Source organism: Propithecus coquereli, unplaced genomic scaffold (assembly GCF_000956105.1).
Source record: "Propithecus coquereli isolate 6110/MARCELLA unplaced genomic scaffold, Pcoq_1.0 Scaffold242, whole genome shotgun sequence".
Taxonomy (NCBI): Eukaryota; Metazoa; Chordata; class Mammalia; order Primates; family Indriidae; genus Propithecus; species Propithecus coquereli.
This window is the reverse complement of record NW_012147975.1, coordinates 2,909,686-2,927,083: the sequence shown is the minus strand read 5'-3', so window position 1 is coordinate 2,927,083 and position 17,398 is coordinate 2,909,686. Positions and strand designations below refer to the sequence as shown.

General features: G+C 41.6%; 1 protein-coding gene across 2 annotated transcripts in view; it reads left to right on the top strand.

Annotated features, from left to right (window-relative positions):
* SIL1 (SIL1 nucleotide exchange factor) overlaps positions 1–17,398 on the top strand; it is a 239,962-nt gene that overhangs the window by 132,498 nt on the left and 90,066 nt on the right. For both annotated transcript variants that reach the window (XM_012646364.1, XM_012646365.1), the window contains exon 4: positions 15,766–15,886. In XM_012646364.1, the coding sequence (XP_012501818.1) occupies positions 15,766–15,886 (121 nt within the window). The remainder of the gene's footprint in view (positions 1–15,765; positions 15,887–17,398) is intronic.

Sequence of the window (17,398 nt, the reverse complement as noted above, 5' to 3'; positions counted from 1 at the left end):
TTTATTATAAAATTAAACACAAATATAGAAAATTACACAAAAATATGTAGCTTGATGAGTTATTGCAAGGTGAACACTTCTGAAGTCACACCCAAGTCAAGAAATAGAACTTTGCCAGGCACCTCAGAAGCCTCACCCAACTGTAATATCTTCTTCCCGCCAAATGTAACCACTCTCCTAATTATTACACTACTTGCTTCTTTGCATTTTAAAATAATTTATCACTCAACTCTGCACTCTGTTGTTGCCCATTTAAGAAAATTGTTATATCCTTTAAGTCTCTTTGAATCTGCAAGCAACTTGTTTATCCCTCTACCTCCCCCCCCCTTTTCCCTTATAATTTGTCTATTAAAGAACTCTGGCCACTTCTTAGACTAAATTTTGCTGAATTCATACTAATGATACAGTTCAGTATGTTCCCTGGACCTCTGTATTTCTTACAAGTTGTCAGCTGGATCCAGAGGCTCAATCAGACACAGATTCCATCCCTTTGGGAGAACTGTAGTACTTTGGGGCTCTTTCATTAGAAAGTACATAATATCGGATTGACTCTGTTTTTATGGGATTGCAAGATGATATTAAAATCTGTCATTTCTTTTTTATTTTTAGCTACATTACTTTTATAAAGAGATACTTCCCTCAGATACTATTTTGTTACCCAGTAGTAAAGTTTATAAAGGGAAAACAGGATAAATATTTGGTTCTTTTTCCTTATTTACCAGTCTGTTTGTTTGGTTTTTTTTTTTTTGAGACAGTTTTGCTCTGTCACCATGGGTAGAATGCAGTGGCATCATCATAGCTCACTGCAACCTCAAACTCCTGGGGTCAAGCGATCCTCCTGCCTCAGCCTCCCAAGTAGCTGGGACTACAGACTCACGCCACGATGCCCGGCTAATTTTTCTATTTTTAATAGAGATGGGGTCTCACTCTTGCTCAGGCTGGCCTCAAACTCCTGACTTCAAGCAATCCTCCTGCCACAGATTCTCAGAGTGCTAGGATTACAGGCGTGAGCCACTGTGCCCAGCCTAGGGTTTTTATTTGATCTCTTCGATATTACATCTGTGTCTCTTTTCTTCCATACTATGAGTCCTGATACTGGACACGGGATTATACAATTGAAATATCTAATAATTACTCATTTGCTCTGTCTCCTGTTGTACACGAAACAGCTTCAGAATGACAGTACTACCACCCCTGATATGATTACTGAAAACAATTTAAGACATTTTTTGTGTGTTCTTAAACAGTTATATTGTATCTACATCGTCAGAGCATTATAGCCATTATGTACTTTTCTTTTTAATCCTTGTTTAGTCGTCTTTCTCCAAATAGCTGTATACTTAATGCTTACCAGCAGTCTTAGTTGTTTTGGTTGTCTCAAATGTGTTTTGTAATAAATTCTTTAGGAAGAGCTCGTTGAAACGATATTCCGTGTGTTTTTGTATGTTAAGTTTGTCTGTGGTCTTTATACCCAAAAGTCACTTTGGTAAGGATATAAAATCTTTGGCTCACATTTTCTTTCTTTGAGTACTCCATCTTCTGCTGTCATTAGGCTTTGCTGTAAAAAAACACTGATGACAACCCAATTTTCTTTATAAGTCACATGCTGTTTTTTGCTTAGATGCCTAAATGATCTTTTCCTTTCCTTCAAAATCCAGTGATTTTATTAAACTATGCCTTGCTTTTAGACATTCCTGATCAGTATTCTCAGGTATGCAATGTGCTGTTTCAGCACATAGTTTTAATTGTTTTTTTATTTTAGGGAAGTTTTCTCGAATTAGAATACTTAATTGTTGCTCATTTTATGTGAAATTAGCAGCCTGGCCTTGCCAGTAGTGGCCCAGAGGCTCTCCAAGGTATGGGTGTTTATATATGTGTTTGGAGAGTGATTTACAGTCTTCTTTAAGAAACTGGTGAAAACTATGACCTTCTTAGAAAAATGTAATTTTATACTTAAAAATTTCACGTATAATTTCATAGACTTCACCAGCTGATCTCTGGTAATACTGTTCTTGTTGCCTTCTTAACCAGCAGCTCTTTCTTGCTCCTGCTGGATGAACTCAGGGACACTTGAAAGTTTAAGGATAAAGAGCAGTTGTAGAGCTATATCCAGTAGTTCATCTATAAAATCTTATGATGAGAGGTGATAATACTCTGAAGTCCACAATGCAGTCTGATGTGCATGGTTTACTAACAGCTGAGAACTCGATCACACGTCTCTCCCATTCTCTTTCGATCTCTTGCTCTGTTTGTCTTTGTAATTCTTAGTCTTTGTACCCCTCTCTCATTTTCCTTGTGGGTTAAGGAGTGATACGTGGAATTAAAATACACTTAAAAATATGAATTGTATTTAATAAATTTAATTGCCCCCTCCACTGGCTGGGTGCAATGGCTCATGCCTGTAATCTTAGCACTCTGGGAGGCCGAGATGGGAGGATTGCTTGAGCTCAGGAGTTTGAGACCAGCCTGAGCAAGAGCGAGACCCTGCCTCTACTAAAATTAGAAAGAAAATTAATCGGCCAACCAAAAATATATATAAAAAAAAAATTAGCCGGGCATGGTGGCGCATGCCTATAATCCCAGCTACTCGGGAGGCTGGGGCAGTAGGATCACTTGAGCCCAGGAGTTTGAGGTTGCTGTGAGCTAGGCCGACACCATGGCATACTAGCCCGGACAACAGAGCAAGACTCTGTCTCAAAAAAAAAGAAAAAAGAAAAGAAAATGTCCCTTGATCCCAATTTAAAGACAGTCTTTGCAGCAAAACATCCTTCTGCCCCACAATTCAGAAAGAGGAAATGTTTTTTTCTTTTAAAAATTTTATTTCAGAGTACTATGGGGGTACAGGGAAATTGTTTTCTTCCCTTAAAGCTCACTCATCTTTGTTTAAGAATATATGCACAGTGGTCATTCGGACATTCACTATGTACCAAGCTTTATTTAGCAATGTGAGGAATATAAATATGTTCTGACTTCAAGGAGAATATAACCTGTTGGAGAAAATTTGGCAAGTATCATAATTTTTATGGATTTGTTTCCCTCACTAGACCAGTGATCTCCTCAAGAGTAGAGAGGCCATGTCTCATCCTTGATTTCTCTAAAACCTGGCACATAGTAGGTGGTCAGTAAATGTCTGTTTAATGAGTAACAAGAACCCAAATGACTAAGAGAAGATGAATACAGGAAGTGCCTTTGGAGAAGAATAAGTAAGACACTAGAGATTGAAAGGAAGACAATGTATAAAACTGCATGGAATTGTTCAAGCTAGGCCATTAAAAAATGGATTGAAATTTGATAGGCAAAAAGCAAGTGCAAAGGTAGTATCAAGGACTAAGAAAAGCATGGGGGTACCTGTGGAGAAAGGGAGGTGAGGCAGAGAACATCAGTAAGGATCTTACTGGGTTAGGTAGGCCCCCACCGGCAGGGCTAGTATTGGTACTGTGGTGGGCAGCAAGGAACTACTGAAGGTTTTGAAGGAGTGTGCCCACAAAGCTGCCCTTGGGGATCAGCACAAGGAGGGAACATTTTTCTTTTCAGTGAGGAGTAGGTCTCATGATCTCCTGGTGTTCTTGCTGGCTCAGGATGCTGAGGTCCTGGAGTTCTGAGGGATTTGCTTTCTTTTATAAATTTGAAATGGGAGTGGCTTATTGGGAGATGACTTCTGTCAAAGGAGATCCAGACCAGAAGTATTCAGGAAGGACTGAATCTGCCTATGAGCAGGAGGGAGCACCAAGGCCACAGCTTCCACGTACTGCCTAGGAAATGCAGGGGACTTGAGCGTGTATATTGGGGAGAGTGTATGTGATCAAGTAGCAGTTACAGAGTTCACATTAGGTGCTCAGGATTGGACATACTGGGTGGCGGTGGGGGGTACAGCTGGGGCAGCAACTGTGATGTGATGGTGGGGTGGAGGTGTGAAGCAGGCTGCTTGTCGGAGGTGTGCACAGCAGGTTTGCTGGAGCACCAAGCTTGTGCTCATTGGCCCAGAACATTAAGGCCTTCTTGCCCATGCTTGGGTGGGCACCTGCCAGCATGGCCCTCTGAGGAGCAGAAAGCCAGAGCAGGGAAGCTGCTTTTATAAGCTCTTTGGTGCATGGTTGCAAAGCTGGCTTAAGCTTGTGATCGGACTAAGTTTATTAGGAAACCTGAATCCCTTCTCCCTTGTTGCTGGCTGACAGTTGTTCTCATTTAAATCCTCCCCATGTTTGCCTAACTTATGCCACTGGATATGGCCTCTTTGATTTCTTTTCTGTTGTCTTGGGGAGTGGGGCAGAGACTGTCTCATCTTAAATGGGTTTGGTGGCCTGTAGGTGACCCAAGCCCAGGAAGGCTGTAATGACTGTTTTCAGTGTGGTGCAGGCTTGGTTTAACCAGCTCATTGCTACCTTCTCAATTTGGGTGCCCTGCAGCCTTCGTTGTTAATGAATTTTTTGCAGTCTTAACAAGGCAGTCTGACATGAAAATTCTACAAAAATCATGTACTCATCTCTTCTCTGCAGAACTCAATCAGGTATGTATTAAGAGCCTGTTAACACTCAGTTTGAGCATCTGTCATGGCACTGGTCCCTGTCTCAGAGCTGGGGAAACTGAACAAGTCACAGAGAAGCAAGAGCCAGGTAAACACCATTATTGAGAGTTCTCTAGAGTTAGCCCTAAGCATCTCATGTCTCTTACTCCCCACAGTGAATCCTATGAACCCTATGAAGTGTGTACTCTGATGCCCACTCTGCAGATGGGTCACAGAGTTTATTTGCCCAAGGTCTCAGAGCTATTAAGTAGTGAAATTGGACCTGGAACCAGGTCTTCCTGAGTCTGCCCTCCACCACCAGGCTGAACAATAGCTCAGGTTCTCCAAATGCTAAAGGCTGCAGCTCCAGATGGTGAAACTAGCAATGCAGGTAAAGAAAGTACTGCTTAGTAGGTGTTGATATTGATGATCCAAAAGTTTAAGCTAAGAGGCAGAAAATTGGGATTGTTATTGTACTTCGATAGTTGAAAGAAGGCTCAGGTGACTAACCTTGTTGCCTATATTTAAGGGGGACTCTTCCACAATGGGGGGCAGGGAGGACTTGGGACCAGTTGTTTCCATGACTACCTTCTCTACACTGTACCTATTGTTCCATCTGCCTCTTTTCCCATTCTCATTTGCATTTTGTCCGCCTTGCAACTCACCCTTCCCAAAAAAAGAGAGATTGCACAGTCCCATCCTTTAGAGCTTGTTGGGAAAGAAATTCTACCCTAAGAATTTTGTTTCAGTCATCCCTATGGATTTCTTCTGTTTCGGTTGCTGGGAGCATATTCAAGCTGAGGGGCTGATGTGGCAGGCACTGGGGAAATGGTAGATAGAGGTCAGGAGTAGCTGATACTGGTTTGAAATAATTCATAGAACCACGTTTGGTCATGGAGGTAACAGGTGCTATAAAAGAGAACAAATAGAGCCAATCGTGATTTTGGGATCCCTGGAGACTGACAGGGTAGGGGGTAAAAGGGATTAAAAATTAAAGTACAATATCTAGGCACTTTGCTTTTTTAACCCTCTTATTAAATTTTGACTTCTGTTTGAGGAAAATAAATTAGAACAAAGGGTATGTTTAGAATACAATCTTTGTGTTTTAAATTTGACTAATGAGCAGTTTTAGCACTTGCATTTGGTTCTCAGTCAACCTGTGTTCAAAGTGTCAATTAACCAATAAATATTATGAGAAACAAGAGTCAGAAATGGTCGCACCACTCCTGCTAATGAGCTACTAATGAAATTGTGCCTGTGTGGGAAATGCAGACACTCTGGAATCCTCTAGAGTCTTTTCCAGAAAATGAGCAGTAGTGGAGCTAACGCCCCTGACCTCTGGGAAACAGCCACATTTAACTTTTTCACTCCCAATTTGTCGATTTCCCCACTCTTTATTATGAAGTGAAGCTCATTTTGGTATCTCAGGGTTAACTTCAATTACCGTGATAATTTTTTAAAATGCATTTTTATTTGACTCAATAATTTCTAAGTGGATTCAGAGAGCTAGAAGAGCTGTAGCCGTGCTGTGGTTTACTTCCAACGGCCTGACGTTTGTGGCCTTTTGGTGATTCCCTTTCTCTTCTAATTTTCATGAGTGTTTTCTAGTTTCCTCATCCCCAACACATACATACACATACACACAGTTGAAAATTGAGTGTTCTGACTATGTTCAAGGTTTTGTAGGGGTGAGGGAGCAGGGGTAGATAAGGAGAGTAGTAGTCAACAGGGTCATTAAAAACCAGATTCTCAACATGGATGTAAAAGCCGAAATGCTATGATTAAGGGGCTGTGCTATACCTGTTAGTCTCACTTACTGGGCCTTTTTCTAAGATTAAAAGGAACATGGGACATACTGAGGGCAGAGGAGGAAGGGGAGCAGAGGCAGCGAGCTGGCTAGGAAATCAGCACGGGAGGCCCATCATGGGTCTCTGCATGAAAGTATCCCCTCTGCCTCGTTCTCCCCTGGTCTCCTTTACTTCACCCCTGGATTTATTAAATTTTGCAGCTGTGGTAAGTCCCCTAGGCTGGTGGAAGATGTTACTCACTGTGCTTGTTTAAAGGTCTGATGCTTTTGTGGGGAAGGGGGTCCACAGGATTCCTAGTTTTTCTGGCCAAAATACCATCGTCCTTTGCTGCTATCTCAGTCTTCCCATTCCCTACCCATTCCTCTGATTCAGACTTTATTATGTCTGATGAGGACAATTATAACAGCCTGCCAAACTGGCCTCCCTGCTGCTTGTCTCCCTGTTTTATAAACTGAGCTCCAAGTGCTTCACGCGGAGTTACTCATTGCTTGCCCGAAAGCCATTCTCTGGACTCAGATTTCTGAGTGTCCTTACCCCCGGCCCCATTTACTGCCTAGTCCTCAGTGGCGAGGACTAGTCTTATTCATGGTGGTATCCTTCTCTGGGGTAGAAGGAATGCCTGGAAAAGAGCAGGCTCTTGCCCAATCCTCAGTGAGTGCTCATTGACCAGCCACTAGTGCAATGGTGGGGGCTGTGAAAAATGCCCCTTCTGAAAGGCTCACCATGTTCTAGATGTGGTTACTTTGAGCCCTTGTCTTGATGACTGTTCAAGGTACCTTTCCCACTATAACAGGCAGTCTTCCAAGTAGCACTGATAGTCCTTGTCCTTGGAGAGCATTGCTCCTGTGAATACTGTGTATGGAGGTTTGGTGACCAGCTATTATCTGTCCTCCTTGAGGACTGGAAAGGAGACAGCAGTTAGGGTGCAGCGGATGAGATTTTGGAGGGTAGTCTGGGGTGATGGAGACAGCTGTTAGGGCAGCTGTTCCCTGAGGGAAACTATGGAGTCTTTTGTTCCAGCGGGCTTTAATGCAGGTTAAGGATTTCTGCCCTTGCTTGGAAGCTATGCTAGACCTCTTCTGTGACTCAGAGTGAAAAATCAGTTTGGAGAATATTTGTTTTTCTACGTTTGTCATTGTTTAGTCCTTTTAAAAATGCATAAATGTAACTACAATGGAGAATGACTCCTTACAGGTTTTGCTGTTCAAGAAGAAGGTCTCTGTTTGCGATTCCCTTAAAAAAATAATAAAAATAAGTATTGGTTCAGGGTTGAGCTCCCTAGAGAGGTTTGTGCACATTTTTTGTTACTGGTTCTGTTCAAGTCCTGCCTTGGAGACAGGATAGATGCTCGTTTGTGTGAAGCAGGGATCTTGCCAGGACTTGTTTGGGGGTTTTGAATAAAGAAGCAGGAGGATAGGGCTGTGGTAGTCATGGCAACCAGGCCTGTAAAATCTCAGCTCTGCCCAGCCCTAGTTAGGAGCTTGGAGACCCCAGTGAGGTGAGTGGCATTGCTTCCTGTTCCATAGTCTTTCTGTTCCTTTTAGTCTGGGGAAGGGGGAGCTGGCATTCAAGCTGACCTTTCTGGAGGCCTACTGTGTGCCTGGGGCTGAGCCTGAGCTGTGGGCACAAGTAATTGCTTCCTGCCCTTCAGAAACTCAGCATAATAGGGAGTTTTTACTCTTAACACATACCTACAACACTTGACAAGTGAAATGTCTTTGCTTCATCTGGGTTGACATTTACTTTTTTGGGGCTGTTTTTGGGGCTGTTTTTCCTGATGCACTTTTTACTTCTTCAGAGCATGGACACAGTTCTTTTCTCATTTGTTCTTGACAACAGTGTAGCACATTAGGGAAAAAGCAGACATGATAAATTCTTTTCATTTGACACATAAGGGCATGAAGATTCAGAAAGATAAAGAAATTTGGCTAAATTCAGCTAGTCATCAAATACAGCTGAGTGTGTAGCAGAGTTCCAGGGCTTATGGTGGCATGGCCAGCTGGGGCAGCCTGTGGCTTTCTGTTCTTGTGTCTGAGTATGACTGGAAGTCCCTGGAGTGGAAAGTTTCTGGACAGGAGCCCACAGAGGACACCCCATACCTCTCACCCCTGCTGAAGTCACACAACTACTGAAGCGTCTGATGCCAAGGTAGACGCAAGAGCACTGTGCGTTCATCTCAGCTGGCCCTGTCTTCATTACAGCGGGGCAGCCAGGCTATACAACAGCCTCACTATGGTCACTACCTGAGGAGGACCCTGTCACTATGAATCCAGGAGGGACAAGTTTCTAAGCGCTGGGCACCGGGATGGATTGGGACAAAGACTGAGTCAGGCAAAATTTGTTAATAGGTAAGAGTACCTTTTCCAGTAGTCACAAATTGGTCATATGTTTTGTTTGGCTTTTATATATTTAAATTTGAATACTTTTAGAAGGGGCATTTTTCACAGTCCTCACCATTCCATGTTTTCTTACAGATGACCCTCTTCACTCCTCTGTCTTACCTGCCTACCTCCTATGGGCATTCGAGTTGGTTCCTACCTCTCGGATCACTGTTTCTTACCTGCCCCTCTGCCAGGGGTTCTCTTGCTCAGGAGCTTCCATGGCCTCAGGCTTCCTGGGCCCATTTTCCCTTTCCTGACATTCTCAGCACTGCACTCCTGGGGCTGTGTCTAGGCTCTGAGCTTAGCTTTCCATCCTGGCCCCTGGAGATACTTATTGTCAAATTGAACTGCATCTGATAGACTAATTGCTGTTCATGGATTCGAAAGGGATAGTACTGCTTTATCTGAAGGAATAAATTTTTAAAATAACTTTATTGAGATATAATTCATATACCATCTGATTCACTCATTTAAAAGTGTATAGTGGGAATAATTCTCAAATGTCCTAGGGGAGGTTGGTAGAATAGAGAGGTGGTTTCTAGACTATGCTGTTTCATGGACCAGAAAAACTTTAAAAGAAAATTTGGGGGACCAAGGCCAACTTCTTACTTTGCTAAGTTGAGGGCTATAACATAGAAACAATACATTACTGTCTATCATCAGCATCTCATTTTAGAAAAGGACATTTTAATACTAAAAAGGTAGAAACTATATAATTTCGGAAAAAAGAACTCTTATATTGGATGCTTTTAATTCCTTGTGTCAGGACCACTGGAATGAATTGCCACAATAAACAAAACACCTCGAAGGTTGGTCCTTAAAACAACAGTAATTATATATTTTTCAAAAAGTATACAGAAGAACAGAATACTGTTCTTTTTGTATAGCTCTGACTCTTAGAACCATAGTAATAGTTCACATACCCTTCATATGCCCCCCAAATAAACAGTTAAGCCAACCAGCATGTGGCAGGATAGTAGCCACAAAATGGAATATAAATACTAGCAAATGAACCAAGCATTACTAATTAATAACATAACTCTACTGAAGGGAGTGGGGAAAAAAAGAACTATTAATAACCTAAGTAACTTTGTGAAACAGTATTTTCACTAGATACTGTAAAGCTAATGGCAAAAGACCTACATGTTGTAATCTAATTTGGTAAATGTGTTTCACAAAGGGATATGGGTTAGCAATTTTGAAACTATTTGTATACTAGAATCGAACAATAAGTGAATATATTGTAGCTACTAGGAGCCAGGTTTCTCACTGTTAGAGAAGGAAGTTACAAATAAGTAAAGTGAGAAGACAATGAACCTGTGGTATTAGAATCTGAAGTATCAGTATAAACTTGTCATTTAAAATATATATGCAGATAAATACAGAAATATAGATGTGTGTGTACATATGCATGCATACATTTCTAGCTCTGTCTACTGCGAGGGCCTAGAAGCACTGGCACCCTAGTAATAACGAACACTTCTAGCACCCAGATCTTGGTTCGTAAATGTTGTTCTCACTAGGGCTCTTGAGAAGTGGCTGATTCCAGGGGAAGGGAAAGGAAAATACAAAATGGGCCCAGAATATCTTATGGAACCAGAAAGAAAGGAAATACTTTAAAAAAGAAAATGATGGTGGGGAGGAGGGATTTGTCAAAGGGACATACGAGCCACCCTAAAGGAGCTCCTAATTGCTATTGCTGAAACAATTTGAACAAAAATAAATAATAATAGTGTTGGACCCATAGAATGAAATATCCGTAAGTTCATACTAATATAAATAAATAATTAGATGGAGGAGAGAGAGTTTTCTTTTGCAGTGAAATCACAATTAATAAATGTGCAAGGAAGGAGAAAAGTAGAAAATCATCATTAGACAATCATCATAGTGGTAATTGTTGCAGGCAGATTCTCATAATCACATGCAAAAGTTTGAGGAGAAAGGGGATTTGTATAATCTGAAAGTGTTTTTCCCCCGTGGATTTTTGTTTTTAGTAATTCTGTGGGGTTTTTTTGTTGTTGTTGTTGTTTTTAGCATAACCACAATGTTGTATAACTACCACTACTATCTAACTCCTGAACATTTTCATCACTCCAAAAAATATCCCATACCCATTAGTGGTCAATCCCCATTCCTCCCTTCCCTTGGTCCCTAATGACCACTGATCTACTTTCTGTGGATTCACCTATTCTGAACATTTCATATAAAAGGAATCACATGATATATGGCTTTTTTGTTTCTTTCTCTTCTTAGCATAATGTTCTCAAGGTTCATCCATGTTGTAGGATGTATCAGTATTTCTTGTTCCTTTTAATTGCTGAATAGCACTCCATTGTATGGATATACAACATTTTGTTTATTCATTTATCAATCGATGGACATTTTGACTATTTTATATAATGCTGCTATGAACATTCATGTAAAAGGTTTTGTGTGAACCTATGTTTTTAGTTCTCGTGGGTATACACGTAGGTGTGGAATTGTGGGGTTCATACTCTACATTTAACCTTTGAGAAACTGCCAAACTGTGGAAAAAAGTTTCCCATGATTTTTGTTTACTACAGTGGAAAAGCTCAGTAGAGATTACCTTTATTTGTTGATCAAGGATAGTATCACTAGTAATAAAAGATATTGACATCATGAACTCTGTGATACGATACACTGAAAAGGACATGGCATCGTTTCTGTGATGCTTCTGCCAGAGATGTGAGACCTCGGGTTGATCATGAGAAGATACCAGACAGTCCTGAGTAACTGATTAGTGTTCCTCAGGGGTGTCAGGGTGATAAAAGGAAAGGCTTAGGAACTATTGCAAACTACAGGAACCTAGGGAGAAAAGCCCATGTGGGATCCAGAAACAAAAAAGGACATTAGTGGAAACACTGGTAAGGTTTGTAAAAGAGCTTTAGTTTGGTTGCTGGTGTTGTTAATTTCCCAGTTCTGATAATTGTACTATGGTTATTTAAGATATTAACATTGGGATAGTCTGTGTGAAGGATATATGGAAACTCTCTGTACAACTTTTGCAAATTTTGTGTAAGTTTAAAGGTAGTTCAGAGTGAGAAATTTAAAAAGAAATCCAGTTATTTATTCTTGCTTACATGTCTGCAGATCAGCTAGACTTGGCAGATCATGGCTGGGCTCAGCAGGGCTTAGCTCCAGTCTACAGTTTGGGTCCAGGCCTACTCCATCCTTCTTGGACCAGAAGGCTAGAGTGAGTGGCATGTTCTTGTCATGATGATGGCAGAATACCAAGAGACAAAGCCAACCATGCAAGCACATTTCAAACATTTGTTTATGGCACATTTGCTAGCATCCCACTGGCCAAAGCATGTACAAGCTAAGTCCAAATTCAAGGTGCAGGAAAGTACACTCTGCTGCTAGTAGGAGGAAATATAGGGTCATATGGCAAAGGGTGACAGGCAGGGAAGAAGAAAATTGGTGACACTGTTGCAATCTACCACAGATTTCTGTCCCCTGGGAAAAGCAAGAGTTGATAAATGGGTCCTGGCTTGTGATTGAAGTCAGCGATAGTCCGGGTGGAAGTCAAAACTCAAGCCTTACTTAATAAGGACGGGGTTTCCTCAGGCTGGGATACTCAGCTTTGGAATCTGCTCCCAAGGAGCCAAACCTACAGACATTGTGGGCTTTGCAGGCCTGCTCGCCTTTCTGGATCCCAGTATTGTTTTCTGCCTGTCCCCTTGCCGTGTACCCCGAATCCCTCGCTCTTTACCTTATATCTCTCATGACTTCTCTTTGCTCTGATTTGCTCTTCCCCAGTGTTCTGGTACATTGTCTTCCTTCACAGGGGCCCTAGAAGGATGCAGCTCAGATCACACTCTCTCTCTTTCTGACTTGGCCTGGCCTTTTCCCCAGTGGGGTAGAAACATTTGAAATATTGTATTTTTTGTTGCTTTTGCCACTGCTGCTGCCATGAATGTTTTTGTTTATTTTAAATGAGTGTAACCTGTATTTTGAGTGAATGCTATTGTGGTTACTCTTGTCCCCTGTGGTGCCTTATGTGAAGTGAGTAATTTTCGGATTTTTCCTCAAGTAAAATAAATTGATTCACATAAGATCTTAGTCTCTTCTTTGGCTAGCTTGGCATGGCTTAACCTGTTATATCTGAAGCTTATAAACTCAAGTGCTTTTTTCTTTTCCATTTATAACTTTGATCAAAAGTCTGAAAATTTATGGTACTATCATTACTACTAGTATTAGTATCATTATTACTTAAAATAACTGTTAACATGACTAGTTGTTATGAGTCTACCTGCCCTGGTGAAAATCCTTATTGGCCTTTCTAACATACCTATAGATCAGCTGGGATTTCCTCTCTTTCATTTTAAATTTTTCACTGAAGAATTGAGAGTTCACTGAACATTGAGAGTTCACTGTATGCTAGGCCATGTGATAGTTCCTGAGGATAAAATGATGACCAGTTACACTAACCAGATAAATAAAAAAAACCTAAAATGTAACTACCGATTGTGGTAAGTGCTATAAAGAGAGGGTTCATGGTGCCTTTGGGGGCAGACAGATCTAGTCTGTGGAAATAGAGGATGCCTCTCAGAAGTGGCCCTTAGTGGGGATTGGAAGGATGAGGAGATGAAGGCTGGGGTTGGAAAGAGCATTCAGGCGAAGTGGCCCCTGGTAGGAGGGAGCATAGTTCTTTCATGGAATGGAGAAAGGCTAGTGGCCTAGAGTGGGGGAAATGGGGGTTGGGCAAGGCTGAAGAGGCACGCAGGGGCCAATACTGTAGGCCCTATTGTCCAGGGTGAGGATTTCATCTTTATCCTAAGAAGACTAGGAAGCCATGAAAAGGTGTGAAACAGGGGAATGCCATAGATTTGTATTTTGAAAAAATAAAAATCATTCATTGTAAAGAACAGTTGGATTGGGAGGTAGAAGTAGATACAGGAGGCCAGCTGGTAGGCTGTGGTAGGGTCCAGACGGGAGACAGTGATGGTTTGGACAAAAGTGGTGGTGGGAGGGTGGAGACATCAGGAAGAATCAACAGATTTTGGAGATAGATCGGGATGGGGGTGGCAGAGGAGAGGGGAATACCAAGGATGATCGATTCGGCATTCAGCCAGGAGTGGACTATGTTGTTTTGCCAGTTCGAGATCTCTCCAGGGGAGGCATCCTTTCCCCTTCACATGTTCGGGGTGAGATTAATACTGAAGAAGTTACTTCTTGCCCCATAGTCATAGGGATAGGATAGAAGTTGCCAGTTCTTTGTTATTCTTGTCAGTATTTGGCCTCATCTCCTCCCAGAGCCATCTTCCTCAGGCATTAGTCTTATTTTCCTATCCTAAGAAAATAAACCCAGGCTTCCTGGTGGTGCACCAAGCCAGCAACCCCATCTCCCTTTCCAGTTCTGCCAACCTGGTCTACTTCTTGACTGCTGTGGCCTGTCAGTTTCTGTGTTGGCACCTTTCCATGTAGGGCTCCCTCCACTTGGTATTGCCTCTTTTCCTATTCTGGGTCTCACTTTTTGCCTCATTTGACCCCCAACTTACCTTTATCAGGAAGCCTCCCAGAGAAGGGTTTCCCCACTCTACTCTGAAGGTATTTTTTGTCCTTAAAGCATTTTGGTTAGAGTTAGAGGGAGATCATTATGCACATACACTTAAATCTGTACATACACTTAAATCCTTTTTTCCCTTTTTTTTTTTTTTAGCCAAAGATACAGAAACTCCCACTGAAGGAGGGTGGCAGGAACAGAAGCAGCATATCTTGGTGTGCTGTATCCATGGCTCCTTGGTTGGAGGTAGAGTGGCTGGTAGAACTCAGAGTTCACTATGGTCATGCCAGAATTGAGAAAATTGTTGAATTCTTGCTGTATCATTACCCTTTTATAGTCAGGGCTTACCTGGTCATTCTCAGAGAACATGTGCTGTGGGCTTTCCTGGAAGAAATTTTTTCACATTGTTATAATTTTTGCTCCTTGAATCAAACTTAGCGCTAGCCAAGGCAATGCTATCCTCTGGCAGGAGAAAACAGAGTCCAAGTGCAGGTGTCAGAAGCACCATCTTTGCTTCAAATTTCCAGTCTCCTGAGAAATCCTTTCCCTAAAATTCTCTATCCCTGCAGCTATTAACATTCATCTTTATATTCCTAGAAGCTATCCCAGTGGCCTGGTGTATAGTAGTTGCTCAGTAAATATCAGTGCCATGAATGAATGAATGGGTGTAGCATTCCATTTTTAGTATGTGATCTTGCACAGTTGCTTTTAAACTCTCCTTGAGTAATTTTATGCAATGCTGTGAATAGCCCATCCATTCACAACACTTGTTTGTTTTCTTAGCTGTGGATCAGCTCCTCTGAGATAGGTGGGTGTTAAGTTTTCAGTTTCTCTTGGCTCCACTCCCTGCCTCCTTGGCTTGCTCTGTCCTCCTGTCTTCCAGTCCCTTCCTTTTTCCTTCTGATAATGTTAAGTGCCGCAAATTTTATGTGCCAAGCTGTGGCTTAATTTTATGTGTCAAGCTCTGGCCTAAAGGGTGGGGAGATCAAAAAGGGGGAGATACAGTTCCTTACACTCAGGGCGGAGAGAGCCTCATAGAAGGAGCCCCATCAAACAGATGAATGTGGTGTGGTGTGGTGTGGTGTGAGCTCGCTGGGACGGCAGGCTGTCTGCGGTTCTGTGGGACTGTCGGGAGGACGTCATGGAGCAGACAGTAATGTAACTATGTCCTGACCAGTGAGTGAGTGAGTATCTACCATTCGCCTGCTGCGCATAGCAAGAAAGCTTATTAGCTCAATTTAGAGAAAACAGAATAGCTTAACCATGCAGATTCTAATCAGGGGGTGTTGGTCTCTAGATTCAAGTGTGTATCCTCTCACTCACCTTGCCTCATTCCCTTACAGGTTTCCTTGTAGATAAGCAAAAGGAATGTATGTGAGTGGTGTATGTGTGTTTAAAGGAGAGAGACAGGCGGATTGAGGCCGTAACTGAGCACAGCAGTCTGGTCTTCATGAATGAATAAACTGTTGGCTTGTTAGCCATTCCATCCCAGTGTCCCTCCAAGGACGCTATACCTCATGAGCCTTTTCTCTTCTTGGCTTTCAGGTCAGGCTGTCCCTGCAGGATCCCACGTGCGGGTGAATCTTCAGACTGGGGCAAGAGAGGTGAAACTCCAGTATGAGGACAAGTTCCGAAATAATTTGAGGGGGTCGAAAAAAGGCAAAAGGTACAGTGTCAACCCTAGCGACTGGGAAGCTAAGTGATGACATTGATTTTGTAATATTGAAAGTGTTACCCAAATTCATGTGGCTTTTTTCAAAATTTGAAATTTAATAGCATAGAATTTGTGATAAATCTGTCAGGGTTTTATGGAAGTTTACTTCTACAATCTTTGGAAAGAAACAGTTTGCAAAGCAAATTGATACTTTAAAAAAGGTTGTAGGGGGAATGCTTAACCTGCTTTAAAAACGAAGCTATTTTTCCCAGTACTTTAAGAGCACCCATTTGAATCTCAACAATTAATGTGCTGATTACAGATGAGTCATCTATTCATTAAAACAGGCCTGTTAGGTCTTCTGCTTTGCAGTAATACTTCCTTGGTGAACAATAAAATTGCATTTTAAAGTCTTTAATTCAGACTAACTTTTCCTCTTGTTAGTCAGTATTAAAATAGGCTTTCTTATGTATAAAAGGAGAAGCTACTGCAGTTCTCCAATGGTTAGAGGTTTATTTTTTAATAACCAGTTTAGATTATTTGATTTTAGAGAATTCACAGTCTCTATTTATCTGTTTGTTGTCTTGAATTAACAAGTTTTCTGTGGTTGGTATTTCCAGAATGAGGGGAAAGGAGGTTGAGACATAGGGTTGCTGGAACTGTGCAGTTTGAAAGCTCAGTATAAAATACCAGCCTTGAAGTTTCTAACACAGGGACCAGCAAATTATAGCCTGTGGGCCATATTGGGACTGCTGCCTGTTTTGGTATGGCCTGAAAGCTGAATTGGTTTTTTTATATTTTTTAATGGTTGGGGAAAAAATCAAAAGAAGAATAATACTTCATGACTCATGGAAATTCATGTGAAATTCAGATTTCAATGTCCATAAAGTTTTATTGGAACATAGCCATGCTCATTTGTTTACATATTGTCTATGGCTGCTTTCTTGCTACAATGACAGAATTGATTAGTTGGGACAGATACCATAATGCTCACAAAGCCTAAAATATAATCTGGTCATTACAGATAGTTTGCTGACCCTGTTCTACAACATGTATGTATTGGGAATTAATCATGGATTAATGAGTGGGGTTAGTGTTACTCAGTGCTTGGATTTTTTATTATTTTAACAATATTTTGCAGTTATATACGAGTCAGAAAGGGACCTTAGAGACCCAATTCTTACCTTAGTCTTTTCCTTGACATACCTGACAAACAATATTTCAGCTGGTCTGTGTGCACTTTTGTCAGGTGGCACACACGACCCCACAAAGATGTGGGCAGTTTTAACTGTTGGAAAATTCTACTTTTTATGGAGAGAGTCATTTCTCCATTACAGTCACCCCAGATTGGGAAGGATCTTTCATCTGCCCCTATCTCTCCAGATAGGCCTATACCTGGAATAGCCCAGGTCCTATGATTTACTCTTTTCTCACAACCATCTAAGAAATAATCAGATGTCATTTTTGCAGCCCCTGCCAGCATTCCTCCATCCCCAGCACACACACATGTACTTCAGTGTCTCA